The sequence below is a fragment of the Pristiophorus japonicus genome, chromosome 7, assembly GCF_044704955.1.
Source record: "Pristiophorus japonicus isolate sPriJap1 chromosome 7, sPriJap1.hap1, whole genome shotgun sequence".
NCBI classification, from domain to species: domain Eukaryota; kingdom Metazoa; phylum Chordata; class Chondrichthyes; family Pristiophoridae; genus Pristiophorus; species Pristiophorus japonicus.
In genome coordinates this window covers 217,567,878-217,584,159 of record NC_091983.1, presented here as the reverse complement: position 1 = coordinate 217,584,159, position 16,282 = coordinate 217,567,878, and the positions used below count along the sequence as shown (strand labels likewise).

Here is a 16,282-nt window from a genome sequence, read left to right as displayed (position 1 = left end):
AATCAAAAAGGTTAACAGAATGTTTATCTCAAACGGCATGGAATTCAAAGGGGAGGAAGTTATACTTCGGTTGTATAAATCCTTGGTCAGACCCCATCTGCATTACTGCATTCAGTGCTGGGCAGGATGTACTGAGCCATGGCTCAGTGGGCAGCACTCTTGCCTCTGATTCAGAAGGTTATGGGTTATGTGCTCGAGAGACTTGAGCACATAAATCTAGTTTGACATCCCAGTGCAGTGCTGAGGGAGCGCTGCACTGTCAGAGATGTTGTCTTTCAGATGAGACATTAAACCCAGGCCCTGTCTGCTCTCTCAGGTGGACATTAAAGATACCATGGCACAATTTAGAAGAAGAGCAGGGGAGTTCTCCCCAGTGGCCTGGCCAATATTTAACCCTCAAACAACATCACTAAAAACAGATTATTTGGTCATTATCACAGTGCTGTTTATGGGACCTTGCTGTGCGCAAATTGACTGCTGCGTTTCCCATATTACAACAGTGATTACACTTCAAAAGTACTTAATTGGCTGTAAAGTGCTTTGGGACATCCTGAGGTCGTGAAAGGCGTTAGATAAATGCAAGTGTTTCTTTATTGGGCTTGGAGAGATTCCAAGATTCACCAGAATGATACTGCGGCTAAAAGGGTTACATTATGAGGACAGGTTGGATTCATTGGCTTGTATTCCATTGAGTATAGAAGATTGAGGGGTGATCTAATCGAGATGTTTAATTAATAAAAGGATTCAACAGGGTAGATAGAGAGAAACGATATCCGCTGGCGGGGGAATCTAGAACAAGGAGGCAAAATCTTAAAATTAGAGCTACAACATTCAGGGGTGAAATCAGGAAGTATTTTTTCATACAAAGTTTAGTGGTAATCTGGAATTTTCACCTCACAAAAGGTCAATTGAAATGTTCAAGACTGAGGTTAACAGATGTTTATTAGGTAAGTGTGTCAAGGGATAGGGATCAAAGATGAGTAAATGGAGTTAAGATACCGATCAGCCATGATCTGATTGAATGGTGGAGCAGCCTCGAGGCATAGAAACATAGAAACATAGAAAATAGGTGCAGGAGTAGGCCATTCGGCCCTTCGAGCCTGCACCAACATTCAATAAGATCATGGCTGATCATTCCCTCAGTATCCCTTTCCTGCTTTCTCTCCATACCCCTTGATCACTTTAGCCGTAAGGGCCATATCTAACTCTGTCTTGAATATATCCAATGAACTGGCATCAACAACTCTCTGCGGTAAGGAATTCCGCAGGTTCACAACTCTCTGGGTGAAGAAGTTTCTACTCATCTCGGTCCTAAATGGCTTACCCCTTATCCTTAGACTGTATCCCCTGGTTCTGGGGCACTGAATGGCCGACTCCTGCTCCCCATGATTTTGGGGGAATGTCGTGCGTCGAATAAAAACTATTTGGAGTTTGACATTCACTTTACGGAAGTGGATTGTGTGCACTTGGCAATGTGTTGAAAGCAATTAGAATGGCTTAAACCTGGCATTCAAAGAAAATCTTTGTTAACTCTGGTGTTTTATAATCATGGCAACCAGTTATCATAAGCAAACAATGTGCTTTTAATTACACCTTGAACAGGAGGTGAACGGTTGATGAACTTATGTTGGTTGTTATGGATACGGTTATTTTAGAATTGAGAAAGCCGGATGCAAATCCAAGATCCACCATGTCATACACCAAGAGTAGGAGAGAGCAGGGAAACTAGGAAGTGTGATCCCAAGTTCAGCTTTTAAAAGCTTGTAGACTGTAGGAGGAAAAAAAAAGTCTGAGAGGTAAGGAGTTCCTGGGAACAAATGAATCGAAGACGAGTGCGAGGAGACCCGATTCCAATCCTGTGTTATTGTAGAGTGGAGCGTGGGCAGGTACTGAAGGAGCGGTGAGGTCGGGGCGAAGGAGCGGCGAGAGATTGTAGAGGGACGTGACCGGGGCCCAGGAGAGGCATGAGTTCGGGGCCCAGAAGAGGCGAGGGCCCAGGGGCAGCATGGGCCAGACCACACTGCAATATGTGGGTCTGTGCAGCAGAGCTGGTCTCCAGTCGTCCTGGTTAACCCTTGCCACTGGATCAAGACCTAGCTCTGTCAAGCCTGTGTGGTGGCTGGTGTGCAACGGCCACCACACGTGAAAAAAATCCACGCACAGGCTTCTTCCACCCTTCAACATGTAGTTCGGGACCTGGAATATTAGGTCCTTCATTGAAACACCTGTGAACGTTTTGGCGTGGAAGCAAGTCATCCTCGACTCGAGGGACTGCCTATGAGGATGATATTGCAGAGAGGAAGAAGAGCGTGTAGGGCAATGACAATGGAGCTTTGAAGAATAGGAGAGGACGGCTTGAGGGGAGCAGTGACCCCAGTACTATTGACAAGAGGATAGACTTTCAGCTCCATTGATTTGAAATGGATGATGATGAAAATGAGGCAGGTTATAGAAACATAGAAACATAGAAAATAGGTGCAGGAGTAGGCCATTCGGCCCTTCGAGCCTGCACCACCATTCAATAAGATCATGGCTGATCATTCACCTCAGAACCCGTTTCCTGCTTTCTCTCCATACCCCCTGATCCCTTTAGCTGTAAGGCCCATATCTAACTCCCTCTTGAATATATCCAATGAACTGGCATCAACAACTCTCTGTGGCAGGGAATTCCACAGGTTAACAACTCTCTGAGTGAAGAAGTTTCTCCTCATCTCAGTCTTAAATGGCCTACCCCTTATCCTAAGACTATGTCCCCTGGTTCTGGACTTCCCCAACATCGGGAACATTTTTCCCGCATCTAACCTGTCCCGCCCCGTCAGAATCTTATACATTTCTATGAGATCCCCTCTCATCCTTCTAAACTCCAGTGAATAAAGGCCCAGTTGATCCAGTCTCTCCTCATATGTCAGTCCAGCCATCCCTGGAATCATTCTGGTGAATCTTCGCTGCACTCGCTCAATAGCAAGAACATCCTTCCTCAGATTAGGAGACCAAAACTGAACACAATATTCCAGGTGAGGCCTCACCAAGGCCCTGTACAATTGCAGTAAGACCTCCCTGCTCCACTACTCAAATCCCCTAGCTATGAAGGCCAACATGCCATTTGTCTTCTTCATCACCTGCTGTACCTGCATGCCAACTTTCAATGACTGATGAACCATGTCACCCAGGTCTCGTTGCACCTCCCCTTCTCCTAATCGGCTGCCATTCAGATAATATTCTGCCTTCGTGTTTTTGCCACCAAAGTGGATAACCTCACATTTATCCACATTATACTGCATCTGCCATGCATTTGCCCACTCACCTAACCTGTCCAAATCACCCTGCAGCCTCTTAGCATCCTCCTCACAGCTCACACCGCCACCCAGTTTAGTGTCATCTGCAATCTTGCAGATATTACACTCAATTTATTTATCCAAATCATTAATGTATATTGTAAAGAGCTGGGGTCCCAGCACTGAGCCCTGCGGCACTCCACTAGTCACTGCCTCCCATTCCGAAAAGGACCCATTTATCCCGACTCTCTGCTTCCTGTCTGCCAACCAATTCTCTATCCACACCAGCACATTACCCCCAATATCATGTGCTTTGATTTTGCACACCAATCTCTTATGTGGGACCTTGTCAAAGGCCTTTTGAAAGTCCAAATACACCACATCCACTGGTTCTCCCTTGTCCACTCTACTCGTTACATCCTCAAAAAATTCTAGAAGATTTGTCAAGCATGATTTCCCTTTCACAAATCCATGCTGACTTGGACCGATCCTGTCACTGCTTTCCAAATGCGCTGCTATTTCATCCTTAATAATTGATTCCAACATTTTCCCCACTACTGATGTCAGGCTAACCGATCTATAATTACCCGTTTTCTCTCTCCCTCCTTTTTTAAAAAGTGGTGTTACATTAGCTACCCTCCAGTCCATAGGAACTGATCCAGATTTGATAGACTGTTGGAAAATGATCACCAATGCATCCACTATTTCTAGGGCCACTTCCTTAAGTACTCTGGGATGCAGACAATCAGGCCCCGGGGATTTATCGGCCTCAATTTCCCCAACACAATTTCCTGCCTAATAAGGATATCCTTCAGTTCCTCCTTCTCAGTAGACCCTCGGTCCCCTAATATTTCCGGAAGGTTATTTGTGTCTTCTTTCGTGAAGACAGAACCAAAGTATTTGTTCAATTGGTCTGCCATTTCTTTGTTCCCCATTATAAATTCATCTGAATCCGACTGCAAGGAACCTACGTTTGTCTTCACTAATCTTTTTCTCTTTACATATCTATAGAAGCTTTGCAGTCAGTTTTTATGTTCCCGGCAAGCTTCCTCTCGTACTCTATTTTTCCCCTCCGAATTAAACCCTTTGTCCCCCTCTGCTGAATTCTAAATATCTCCCAGTCCTCAGGTTTGCTGCTTTTTCTGGCCAATTTATATGCCTCTTCCTTGGATCTAACGCTATCCTTAATTTCCCTTGTTAGCCATGGTTGAGTCACCTTCCCTGTTTTATTTTTACTCCAGACAGAGATGTACAATTGTTGAAGTTCATCCATGTGATCTATTAATGTTTGCTGTTGCCTATCCACCGTCAACCCTTTAAATATCATTTGCCAGTCTATTCTAGCCAATTCACGTCTCATGCCGTCGAAGTTAGTTTTCCTTAAGTTCAGGACCCTAGTTTCTGAATTAACTGTAAACGACGTGTGAGCCGTCCCATCAGATCACTGCACAGGCCTGGGCCTGCGAAGGCGAAACTCTGTACCTGGGCAGAGGTTAGAGGTCAGAGTTCAGACTGGCTCACAGGCAAGCCATTTCTGTATAGGTGTGTGTGAGAGGGTCTTAGAAGAGCTGCCCCAGATGAATGAAGGAAGTTGCAGTTATATAGTAAAAGAAAAAAAAGACTTGCATTTCTATCGCGCATTTCACAACCTCAGGATGTCTCGAAGCATTTTACAGCCAATAAAGTATTTTTGGAGTGTAGTCGCCGTTGTAATGTCGGAAACACAGCAGCTAATTTGTGCACAGCAAGCTCTCGCAAAGAGCAATGAGATATTGACCAGTTATAAAATGTTTTTTTTTGTGATGTTGATTGATGGATAAATATTGGCCAGGATATCGGGGCGAACTCCTCGGGGAATGGTCACTCAGTTTTACATCTCATCCGAAAGACGGCACCTCCGACAGTGCAGCACTCCCTCAGTGTGGCACTGGAGTGCCTCAAGTCCCTGGAGTGGGACTTGAACCCACGACCTTCTGACTCCGAGGCGTGAGTGTCACTCAATATATACACAGGGTGTCGAGTAGAAGCCAAGTCTTGGGTGTTCTTTTTCTAAAAAGAGGTGTGAGGGGGGGAAAAGAAGCTAGATAAACACATGAGGGAGAAAGGAATGGTAGTTTATGCTGATCGGGCGAGATGATGGAAGGTGGGAGGAGCCTCGAGTGGAGCATAAAGATTGGCACGGACCAGTTGGGCTGAATGGCCTAATGTAATTCAATGTAAAATGCACAATGGCCTAAATGTAAAGTGTCTTCCTCTCTAATTTCAGTTCTGGCATTTTGGTGACTGGGTTGATGTTGTAGTCGACGACCGCCTCCCGACAGATGAATGGGGTCAGCTGATTTTCGTCCAGTCGTGTGCCAAGAATGAGTTCTGGTGCGCTCTGATGGAGAAGGCCTACGCCAAGTAAGGACGGGCAGGCCCCGGGCAGGGACAGGGAGAGGCAGAGAACCGTGGCACAGTTAAACTAGTGCCGCTCACCGAGAGAGCCCTTCACCACCAGCACCTGGTGACCCTTCCCGGAGATGGGCTTCCCCTCCGCACATCGCTGACTACCAGCCACTGCCAGGGGGCAGGATAATGACAGCTCTTCCCATCACTTTCTCCCTCCTTTTCCTGACCGTTGTGGCGGGGGTGGGGGGGGTGGGGGTGGTACTACAGGCACACCTGATCCTTTTCCCTCCCAGCAGCTGCACCCACCCGGCAGAAGTGACTGGATGGTGATCCGTGGGGAGGGTGGGGATGTAACCCTCTCTCTTCCCCAGCCCCAGGGTTACTGAGATCAATTGGAGCACTCCTCCCAATGCCCCAGCTGAGATCAGCACAGAGCAGGGATTGAAGGTGTGGGCTCCCTACCACACTGGACACGATCTTTACCCACAAGGTCATGTGGAAGGGGCTGTGAATTTTTCTAAGCGTTAGCAGTGACCGTCCCTAGTAGTGTGGCACTGCAGGTCGTCTCATGAAAGTAACATGTCGTAATGTTCAAGATGAAGGGTATGGATTGACAGGGCTGCAGGGAAAGAGCAGCAGAGTGGGACTCACTGGAGACATCTTACACAGGCACAAAGGGCCCAATGTCCTTCTGTGCTGTATCATTCTATGATCTTATGTGGGCCCCACCCTAGGTCAGCTACTTTGGATAATTAATTTCACAAGTTGAATACTCTCCTCAAATGATACTGCATGCTGCACCCCTCACCCCATCCCGGATCTATCCCAATCTCCTCCTCCCTTCTTGTAGGATGGTTATGTACCCATGCTCAGCAGGCCCCACTGGTCTCCTGTGTGATAAACTTCGGAGAAAGGGAACATCTATGAATCTGACTCGCTGTCTTTTATAGACGTACATATTGTGTCAATTCATTCAAATACAAATAAGATAGAGTTATTTCAGAAAGTAACATTTTGGGATCCAGTATACGAGCAATTTGAGACATGACGTGTGGTGAGTCGCAGGCTCGGGAGGAACAGGTGACCTTGGACCTCTGGGTCCCAAACCTCCACCACTGGGGGTTTCGTCACCTCATGTCTGGGTCTGGTGTAGACTCATTGAAAGCAATTGATTAGTCAATAACTCCAGCATCATATCATGTGACCATCATCATCATAGGCAGTCCCTCGAAACGAGGATGACTTGCTTCCACACCAAAAATGGATGAGTTCATAGGTGTCTCAATAAAGGACCTAATATTCCAGATCTCGAACTATATTCTGAAGGGTGGAAGATGCCTGTGCGTGGATTTTTTTAACATGGGTTGGCCGTTGCACACCAGCCACCACACGGGCTTGACAGAGCCAGGTCTTGGTCCAGTGGCAACGATTAACCAAGACATCTGGAAACCAGCTCTGCTGCACGGACCTAGTGCGTGCACATTGCAGTGTGGGCTGGTCCATGCTGCCCCTGGGCCCTCGCCTCTCCTGGGCCCCGAACTCACGCCGCTCCTTCGCCCCGACCTCGCTGCACCTGCTGTACCTGCCCGCACTCCAATCACCGACCTGGATTTGGGTGACATCAAATCCAGTTGCCCTCCTGCAGCAGCATGCGCTGCTCCCTGTAGTGGCATGCCGCCACACATTGTTCCCTCGAATGGCCCCGGCCTGCCGATGGTCTCTCGTGTGACCACCCTGATGGTAGAAAGCAAGCTAGATGGACCTTGGTCCTTCGTCATCTGCTAATTCCTGTGTTCCTGTCCCAATCTCTACTATCACAACCCATTTCGAATATCTTTACCAAAAATACTGGATCCAATCCTTTCATCATTTTACACCTCATTCGGCACTCAACAATCCACAAAGAAGCTGTTGAATCAAGTGGTTTGGATGTTGCGAGGTAGAGATTAATCTGGGGCGGTATCACGAACGGATGGTCTCTCATTGGCCAGCAGTTGGAACCCCCACCCTGCCCAATATTCAGTTACAAAATGAATCGACTCCCTCAGGTAACATTTCGGGCATCATGAACAGCAAAAGGCCTGAGAAAGCGGGGTCCCGCTTCACTGGTGCCCTACCAGGGGCGCAGAAGCTCCCCCCCCACCCCCACCCGAGTAGAAGGTCGAGGGTCCTACACTGTGGGAAAGGGGTCATTTCTGGGTGGTCTTCCGGCACCTGCAAAGGTGCTTCAGCAGTGCCCTGCTTGATCCTCACAGGAAAGGCGAAGCAGCCCACGGCCGACAGTGCCACAGGGTGCCCTAGGTCCCGAGGGGAAGCACAGTTCCACAACAACGCCTTCATCCCCAACAGGAGCCCAGGAGTCTTTCCAAACGAAGGGAATTGGTCCCCTCTGGAACCTAAAGGCCCAGGGCCTTTCAAAAGGCCTCCAAAGAACTCAAGCCAACCCTCAGCTGCCGAGGTCTTGCAAGCGGGGAATGGGCAGAGTTCCCGGCACAGCCCCCGGACACGCCCCGAGATGTGTGCCAGGGGTGAGGGGGGTGGGGGGGGAGGGTGGCGGAGGGTGAGTGGGTGGAAAATCTGCCCAAAGCCTCCTCTCCTCCAGAAGATGGCTGGACGTGAGAAGCAGGGCAGAATCCCAGTGGAATACAATCTGCCCTACATTCTGGCCACAGGCAAGCAATTTCACCCGCCCCCCCCCCTCCCCCAATTCTTGGGGCAGTGCCCAGATACCTAGGCAGCAGCATTCATGAAGGTTTCCTTGTTGTGTTGAGCATAGCCAGAACTGCAGTTAATTAATGTCCTACTCAGGTAGGGTGTGTCATCATAACATATCAGAGATAATAACCAGATATAACTGTGTGTGATAGGCTGTGTGGATCATATGGAGATTTGCAAATGGGAACTATTTCTGAAGCAATGGTAGACTTCACAGGCGGGATTAAATTGATGATCTCACTGACTAACCCACCTTCGGACCTGTGGAAGAGGCTGACAAGGGCCGCGAAGCTTGGGTCCTTCATGGGCTGCAGCATGCCCTCGGTGGTAAGAGTTGCTCCTTCTCCTTCCTTTCTCTGTCTCAACTCTCCCTTTACAAGGGATGACAATTACCAGCTGATCCTCCAGCAGAAACAATCTTCATCGTGATAAACAACTTGGAAGTTGAGCAAATGATGTATTGAGAGCATAAGGGGGCGGGACTGAATATCTTTCCTGAGACAAGCCTTCCTCGCGGTACTGGACTGGGATATTTGGAAGGGAACAGGAGGAGCATCTAAAGCAGAACTGCATGGACCTTCGGAATCATAGAAATTTATGACCTCTCTGCCAAGGGAAACAGGTCCTTCCTATCCACTCTATCCAGGCCCCTCATAATTTTATACACCTCAATCAGGTCTCCCCTCAGTCTCCTCTGTTCCAAAGGAAACAGACCCAGCATCTCCAATCTTTCCTCATCGTCTAATTCTCCAGTCCAGACAACATTCTTGTAAATCTCCTCTGCACCCTCTCCAGTGCCATCACATCTCTCATGTAAAGTGGTGATAGAACTGCACACAGTACTCCAGCTGCAGCCTAACCAATGTTTTATACAGTTCCAGCATAACCTCATTGCTCTTGTATTCTATGCTTCGGCTAATAAAGACAAGCATTCCGTATGTCTTCTTAACCACCTTATCTACCTGGCCTGCTATCTTCAGGGTTCTGTGGACATGCACTCTAAGGTTCCTTTGTTCCTCTACACTTTTCAGTGTCAATCCTTTAATGTGTATTCCTTTGCCTTGTTAGACCTCCTCAAATGAATTACCTCACACTGCTCTGGATTTAATTCCATTTGCCACTGTTCTGCCCACCTGACATTGATATCTTCCTGCAATCTGCAGCTTCCTTCTTCATTATCAACCACACAGCCGATTTTAGTGTCATCTGCAAACTTCTTAATCATATTTCTAACATTCAAGTCCAAGTCATTGATATATACCACAAAAAGCAAGGGACCCAGCACTGAGCCTTGCGGATACAGCCTTCCAGTCACAAAAACACTCATCAACCATTACCCTTTGCTTCCTGCCCCTGAACCAATTTTGGATCCAACTTCCACTTTGCCCTGGATCCCATGGGCTTTTACTTTAGTGACCAGTCTGCCATGTGGGACCTTATCAAAAGCTTTGCTATAATCCATACACACTACATCATACGCACTGCCCTCATCGACCCTCCTGGTTACCTCCTCGAAAAATTCAATGAAATTAGTCAGACACAATCTTCCCTTAACAAATCCATGCTGACTGTCCTTGATTAATCCGGGTCTTTCCAAATGAATATTTATCCTGTCCCTCAGGATTTTTACCAATACTTTTCAGACCACCGAGCTTAGGCTGACTGGCCTGTAATTACTCGGTCTATCCCTTTCTCCCTTTTTAAACTTAAATCTATGCCCCCTGATTGTTGACACCTCTGCTAAGAGAAATAGATCTGTCCTATAAACTCTATCCAGGCCCCTCATAATTGTATACACCTCAATCAGATCTCCCCTCAGCCTCCTCTGTTCCAAAGAAAACAGACCCAGCCTATCTAATCTTGCCTCATAGCTAAAATTCTCCAGTCCAGGCAACATCTTTGTAAATCTCCTCTGTACCCTCTCGAGTGCAATCACATCTCTCCTGTCATGTGGTGACCAGAACTGCACGCAGTACTCCAGCTGCGGCCTAACCAGTGTTTTATACAGGAATAGCCTGCTGAGGAAGTTGACTGTCCCGACATGGAAGTGTAAGATGTAAAATTGACTCTTCTACCCTCTGTACACTCTGTACAGCTAGTTTTAACCTATTTTCACTGGTTATGTCGAGTGGTGCTGTAACAGCCATTCTGAAGTTTTATCCTTGGGGGCCAGGAGCATCCCGTTAGGATAGTGGGTACTGTTTACTGGTTATTTTGCTGGACCAGTACTCCAGAAAATGTTACTTCATAATCCCACTGTAGCAGTTTGAGATTTTGAACTCAGTTTTAATAATCGGGAGATTAAAAATTAGTACCAACTGTCTTAAAAGTCAAATTGGTACATTAATGTCCTTTGGGAAGAAGAATTGTCGTATTACCCGGTCTGGCCTGTATGTGACGAGTCAAACATCAACGTGGTTGTCTCTTAATTTCCCTCTGAAGTGGCCTCAGTCGGATTAAACTGCTCGAAGTAAGTCCACCACCACCTTAGGCCAGCAAGGGATGGGCAATAAAGGCTGTCCTTGCCAGCGATGCCCAAATCCATAGAATGAATAAAAAGATATCTGACATGCCTGTTGGGTGAACTGCCACAGAGCCAGGAGAACAGTGGAATGAGCGTTGTTGAGTGCAATGAGGACCACCCAATACGTTTGTATTCGTTCTGTTTCTCATTTTGTCCATGCAAGGTGGTCGACAGGCTCCATATTCTCCACCCACCTGCCCCAGGCTTCAAACGAAGTTTCTCCTTGGCCCAGCACTGAACCCAGGCCGAGCTAGTATCTGCGACAGGTGTGTATACCTGGGCTGTGTCCGTAGGAACACGCGGGAGCCCTGCTACTCACCACATGGCAATTGTAGTGGCAAGCATCCCATGACTGTGTAGTGCAGGGTATTGGAACGCCCAACACGCAGCACCATCAAAACAACCACTTCCACCACAAGCTTGCTGCATGAAAACAATGACTAAATGTTACAGTCCAGTCATCTTGTGCTCTTTGTTTTTCTGACCAGAAAGCCGGAGAGCAGGTGTTGGCCAACGGGCTGGTGATGACTCATGCCTATTCGGTAACCGGCATTGAAGAGGTAATGTCTTCAGGTTGTCCCTGTTCAAGGATTGTCCCAAAAATCTACAGAGACTCGAGATTGCCGGGGGGTGGTGGGGAGGTAGTGAAATATTCCAACTAGTGTAGTCAGCAGGCCTGTCCTTCACAACGTGTCAAGCCAACACTGTGGATCGCACGGGGCTGGATAAGATGGGCCAGCGACTGAGCTCAGACTATTGACACAACCTGAGGGAAGGGGAGAGAGGAGTGGAGGGGAGGGGAGGGGAGTGGGGAGAGGAGGGGAGGGGAGGGGAGAGAAGAGGGAAGGGAAATGGAGGGGAGAGAGGAGGGGAGTGGAGAGGACGGAAGGGAAATGGAGGGGAGGGGAGAGAGGAGAGGAAGGAAGGGAGGGGTCGAGAGGAGAGGAGGAATGGGGAAGAGAGGAGAGGAGAGAGGGGAGGGGAAGGGAAGGGGAGGGGAGAGAGGAGAGGGGGGAGGGGCTAGAGGAGAGGAGGGATGGGGAAGGGGAGGAGAGGGAAGGGGAGAGAGGAGAGGAGGGAAGGGGAAGGGAGGGAAGGGAAGGGGAGAGAGGAAAGAAGGGAAGGGGAAGCCCACTCATGGATTTATTGTTTGTATCCGATTTAGCCGCAGTGATACCAGCCATGCAACATGATGCAGGCTAGAGGCCAACGGGAGGGGTTGAGGGGTAATGTGAGGCCTGTGTGTATATATCCTGTCTCCAGACTGTGTGTGTATCCTGTCTCCGGTTTGTGTGTATATCCTGTCTCCGGCCTGTGTGTGTATCCTGTCTTCGATTTGTGTGTATATCCTGTCTCCGGCCTGTGTGTGTATCCTGTCTCCGGTTTGTGTGTATATCCTGTCTCCGGTTTGTGTGTATATCCTGTCTCTGGTTTGTGTGTATATCCTGTCTCCGGCCTGTGTGTGTATCCTGTCTCCGGTCTGTGTGTGTATCCTGTCTCCGGTCTGTGTGTATATATCCTGTCTCCGGCCTGTGTGTATATCCTGTCTCCGGTCTGTGTGTATATCCTGTCTCCTGTCTGTGTGTATATCCTGTCTCCGGTTTGTGTGTATATCCTGCCTCCGGTCTGTGTTTGTATACTGTCTCCGGTCTGTGTTTATATCATGTCTCTGGTCTGTGTTTGTATCCTGTCTCCGGTCTGTGTGTATATCCTGTCTCCGGTCTGTGTGTATATCCTGTCTCCGGTTTGTGTGTATATCCTGTCTCTGGTTTGTGTGTATATCCTGTCTCCGGCCTGTGTGTGTATCCTGTCTCCGGTCTGTGTGTATATCCTGTCTCCGGTTTGTGTGTATATCCTGCCTCCGGTCTGTGTTTGTATACTGTCTCCGGTCTGTGTTTATATCATGTCTCTGGTCTGTGTTTGTATCCTGTCTCCGGTCTGTGTGTATATCCTGTCTCCGGTCTGTGTGTATATCCTGTCTCCGGTCTGTGTGTATCCTGTCTCCGGTCAGTATGTATATCCTGTCTCCGGTCTGTGTGTGTATCCTGTCACCGGTCTGTGTGTATCCTGTCTGAGGTCTATGTGTTTATCCTGACTCCAAATGCATATTCCTGCAGTCTCAGGCCTGTGTATTTATCCTCTTTATCTCCTGTATCTGTAAACCAAAACAATACTAAATTGTCTTGTGCTGTTTTGGGGCAGGTGTTGTACAAAAACCGCACAGAGGAGTTAGTGCGAGTGAGGAATCCATGGGGGAACCAGACCGAGTGGAATGGGCGTTGGAGTGATCGGTGAGTTCAGCAGTTGCCGTGACAACTGATTATGGAGCACTCTGTTCATTCAAACACTCTCCAGAATAGCCCCTGCTGCTGGTGTCACTGAGTCCGTTTTACAGTCGGAGTCTGAGGTGGGACCTCGAAACCTTGGGAACAGGTAGACCTTTGCTGCCCCCTTGTGTTTGTGGTAATGGAGTTTGAGTGTGCACTGAAGAATCCTGGCAGGGCCCGCTGATTCAGTTAGAATTCCCTCTCGCGCCCGACGCACTATTCGGCCAAAATTGCCCCACGCCCCGTTTGGGGGTTTTATCCTTCCAGGCCCGGGACTTTTACCGCCCTGATCGGAGTGCAATTGGGCTTTGTGCCCCTCAGACGAGGTGAAGCGCTGTCTCAGGCACTCTGCCTCATTGGAGGGGTGCTCCCGGGGCAAGGGCCACCCTCGGTCGCATACTGAAAAGTCGGACGACTAAATAAAATGGCTGCCCGGGGTGAACACGGCCTCCCCTTTAAGGGTCTCCCCGGGCGAATGTCAGCGGCCCGCGAGCGGTGTAGGGGCGGGTAAGTGGTGTAGGGTGGAGCACGGTGATGACGTCATCACCTGTTGCCGCTGATACGGAGCGCTAACCGTGTGTTGCGGCACTACAAGCAAATCGCCCCCAAAATCTCTGGGGCTGTTTCACCCGAGATGCTACCACTGTCTTTTTTGCACCCGGTTAGGCCCCGGGCGAAAAGGCCAATTCTGGGGCCTAACCGGGTGCAAAAAAGGGACAATTTCAGCTGCTATGAGCCCGCGGTGAAGTTCGACACTGGGCCTCATTCACAACTCTCCTGCCCGGAACCAAACGGGCGGGAAGGTTGCAGGAAGCGGGCAGTCCTGAACCATCCGCCTGTGCTCAGTTAAGTTGAGTGTCGTCATGGCTCAGTGGGTAGCTCCCTGGCCTCTGAGTCAGAAGGTCGTGGGTCTAAGTCCTATTCCAGAGACTTGAGCACTAAAATCTAGGCTGACACTTCGATGCAGTACCGACAGAGTGCAACACTGTCAGAGGCGCCGTCTTTTGGATGAGATGTTAAACTAAGGTTCCTTCTGCTCTCTCAGGTGGAAGTACAAGATTGCATGACATTATTTCGAAGAAGAGAAGGGGAATTATCCCCGGTGTCCTGGCTAATATTTATACATCAACCATCATCACGACAACAAATTATCTGCTCATTATCACATTGCTGTTTGTGGGAGCTTGCTGTGCGCAAATTGGCTGCCGCATTTCCTACAACAGTGACTATACTCCAAAAGTACTTCATTGGCTGTAAAGCACTTTGGGTCGTCCCGATGTCATGAAAGGAGCGATAGAAATGCAAGTCTTTCTTTAAGTATATAGGCCCTGACATTGCTTGGGCAGGTACGAGAATCTGCCGTGAATCATGGCGGATGTCCCTCCTCATACAAGTATCGACAGGAGAAGCTCATACAGACAGGGTCAGGAACACTCATTACTGCTCTTACCCCACTCACCTACATACAGACAGGGTCAGGAACATTCATTACTGCTCTTACCCCACTCACCTACATACAGACAGGGTCAGGAACATTCATTACTGCTCTTACCCCACTCACCTACATACAGACAGGGTCAGGGACATTCATTACTGCTCTTACCCCAATCACCTACATACAGACAGGGTCAGGAACACGCATTACTGCTCTTACCCCACTCACCTATATACAGACAGGGTCAGGAACATTCATTACTGCTCTTACCCCACTCACCTATATACAGACAGGGTCAGGAACATTCATTACTGCTCTTACCCCACTCACCTACATACAGACAGGGTCAGGAACACTCATTACTGCTCTTACCCCACTCACCTACATACAGACAGGGTCAGGAACATTCATTACTGCTCTTACCCCGCTCACCTACATACAGACAGGGTCAGGGACATTCATTACTGCTCTTACCCCAATCACCTACATACAGACAGGGTCAGGAACACTCATTACTGCTCTTACCCCGCTCACCTATGTACAGACAGGGTCAGGAACATTCATTACTGCTCTTACCCCGCTCACCTACATACAGACAGGGTCAGGAACATTCATTACTGCTCTTACCCCGCTCACCTACATACAGACAGGGTCAGGAACACTCATTACTGCTCTTACCCCAATCACCTACATACAGACAGGGTCAGGAACATTCATTACTGCTCTCAGTCCACTCACCTACATACAGACAGGGTCAGGAACATTCATTACTGCTCTTACCCCGCTCACCTACATACAGACAGGGTCAGGAACACTCATTACTGCTCTTACCCCAATCACCTACATACAGACAGGGTCAGGAACACTCATTACTGCTCTTACCCCACTCACCTACATACAGACAGGGTCAGGAACATTCATTACTGCTCTCAGTCCACTCACCTACATACAGACAGGGTCAGGAACACTCATTACTACTCTTACCCCGCTCACCTACATACAGACAGGGTCAGGAACACTCATTACTGCTCTCAGTCCACTCACCTACATACAGACAGGGTCAGGAACACTCATTACTACTCTTACCCCACTCACCTACATACAGACAGGGTCAGGAACACTCATTACTACTCTTACCCCACTCACCTACATACAGACAGGGTCAGGAACACTCATTACTGCTCTCAGTCCACTCACCTACATACAGACAGGGTCAGGAACATTCATTACTGCTCTTACCCCGCTCACCTACATACAGACAGGGTCAGGAACACTCATTACTGCTCTTACCCCACTCACCTACATACAGACAGGGTCAGGGACATTCATTACTACTCTTACCCCACTCACCTACATACAGACAGGGTCAGGGACATTCATTACTACTCTTACCCCACTCACCTACATACAGACAGGGTCAGGGACATTCATTACTACTCTTACCCCACTCACCTACATACAGACAGGGTCAGGAACATTCATTACTGCTCTTACCCCACTCACCTACATACAGACAGGGTCAGGAACATTCATTACTGCTCTTACCCTGCTCACCTACATACAGACAGGGTCAGGAACACTCATTACTGCTCTCAGTCCACTCACCTACATACAG

General features: G+C 48.6%; 1 protein-coding gene across 1 annotated transcript in view; it reads left to right on the top strand.

Annotated features, from left to right (window-relative positions):
• The window catches only part of LOC139266668 (calpain-14-like), a 111,306-nt gene that overhangs the window by 29,376 nt on the left and 65,648 nt on the right, over nt 1-16,282 (top strand). Inside the window, exons 5-8 of the mRNA XM_070884256.1 lie at nt 5,542-5,678; nt 8,534-8,708; nt 11,394-11,465; nt 13,108-13,196. Coding sequence (XP_070740357.1) covers nt 5,542-5,678; nt 8,534-8,708; nt 11,394-11,465; nt 13,108-13,196 — 473 coding nt within the window. The remainder of the gene's footprint in view (nt 1-5,541; nt 5,679-8,533; nt 8,709-11,393; nt 11,466-13,107; nt 13,197-16,282) is intronic.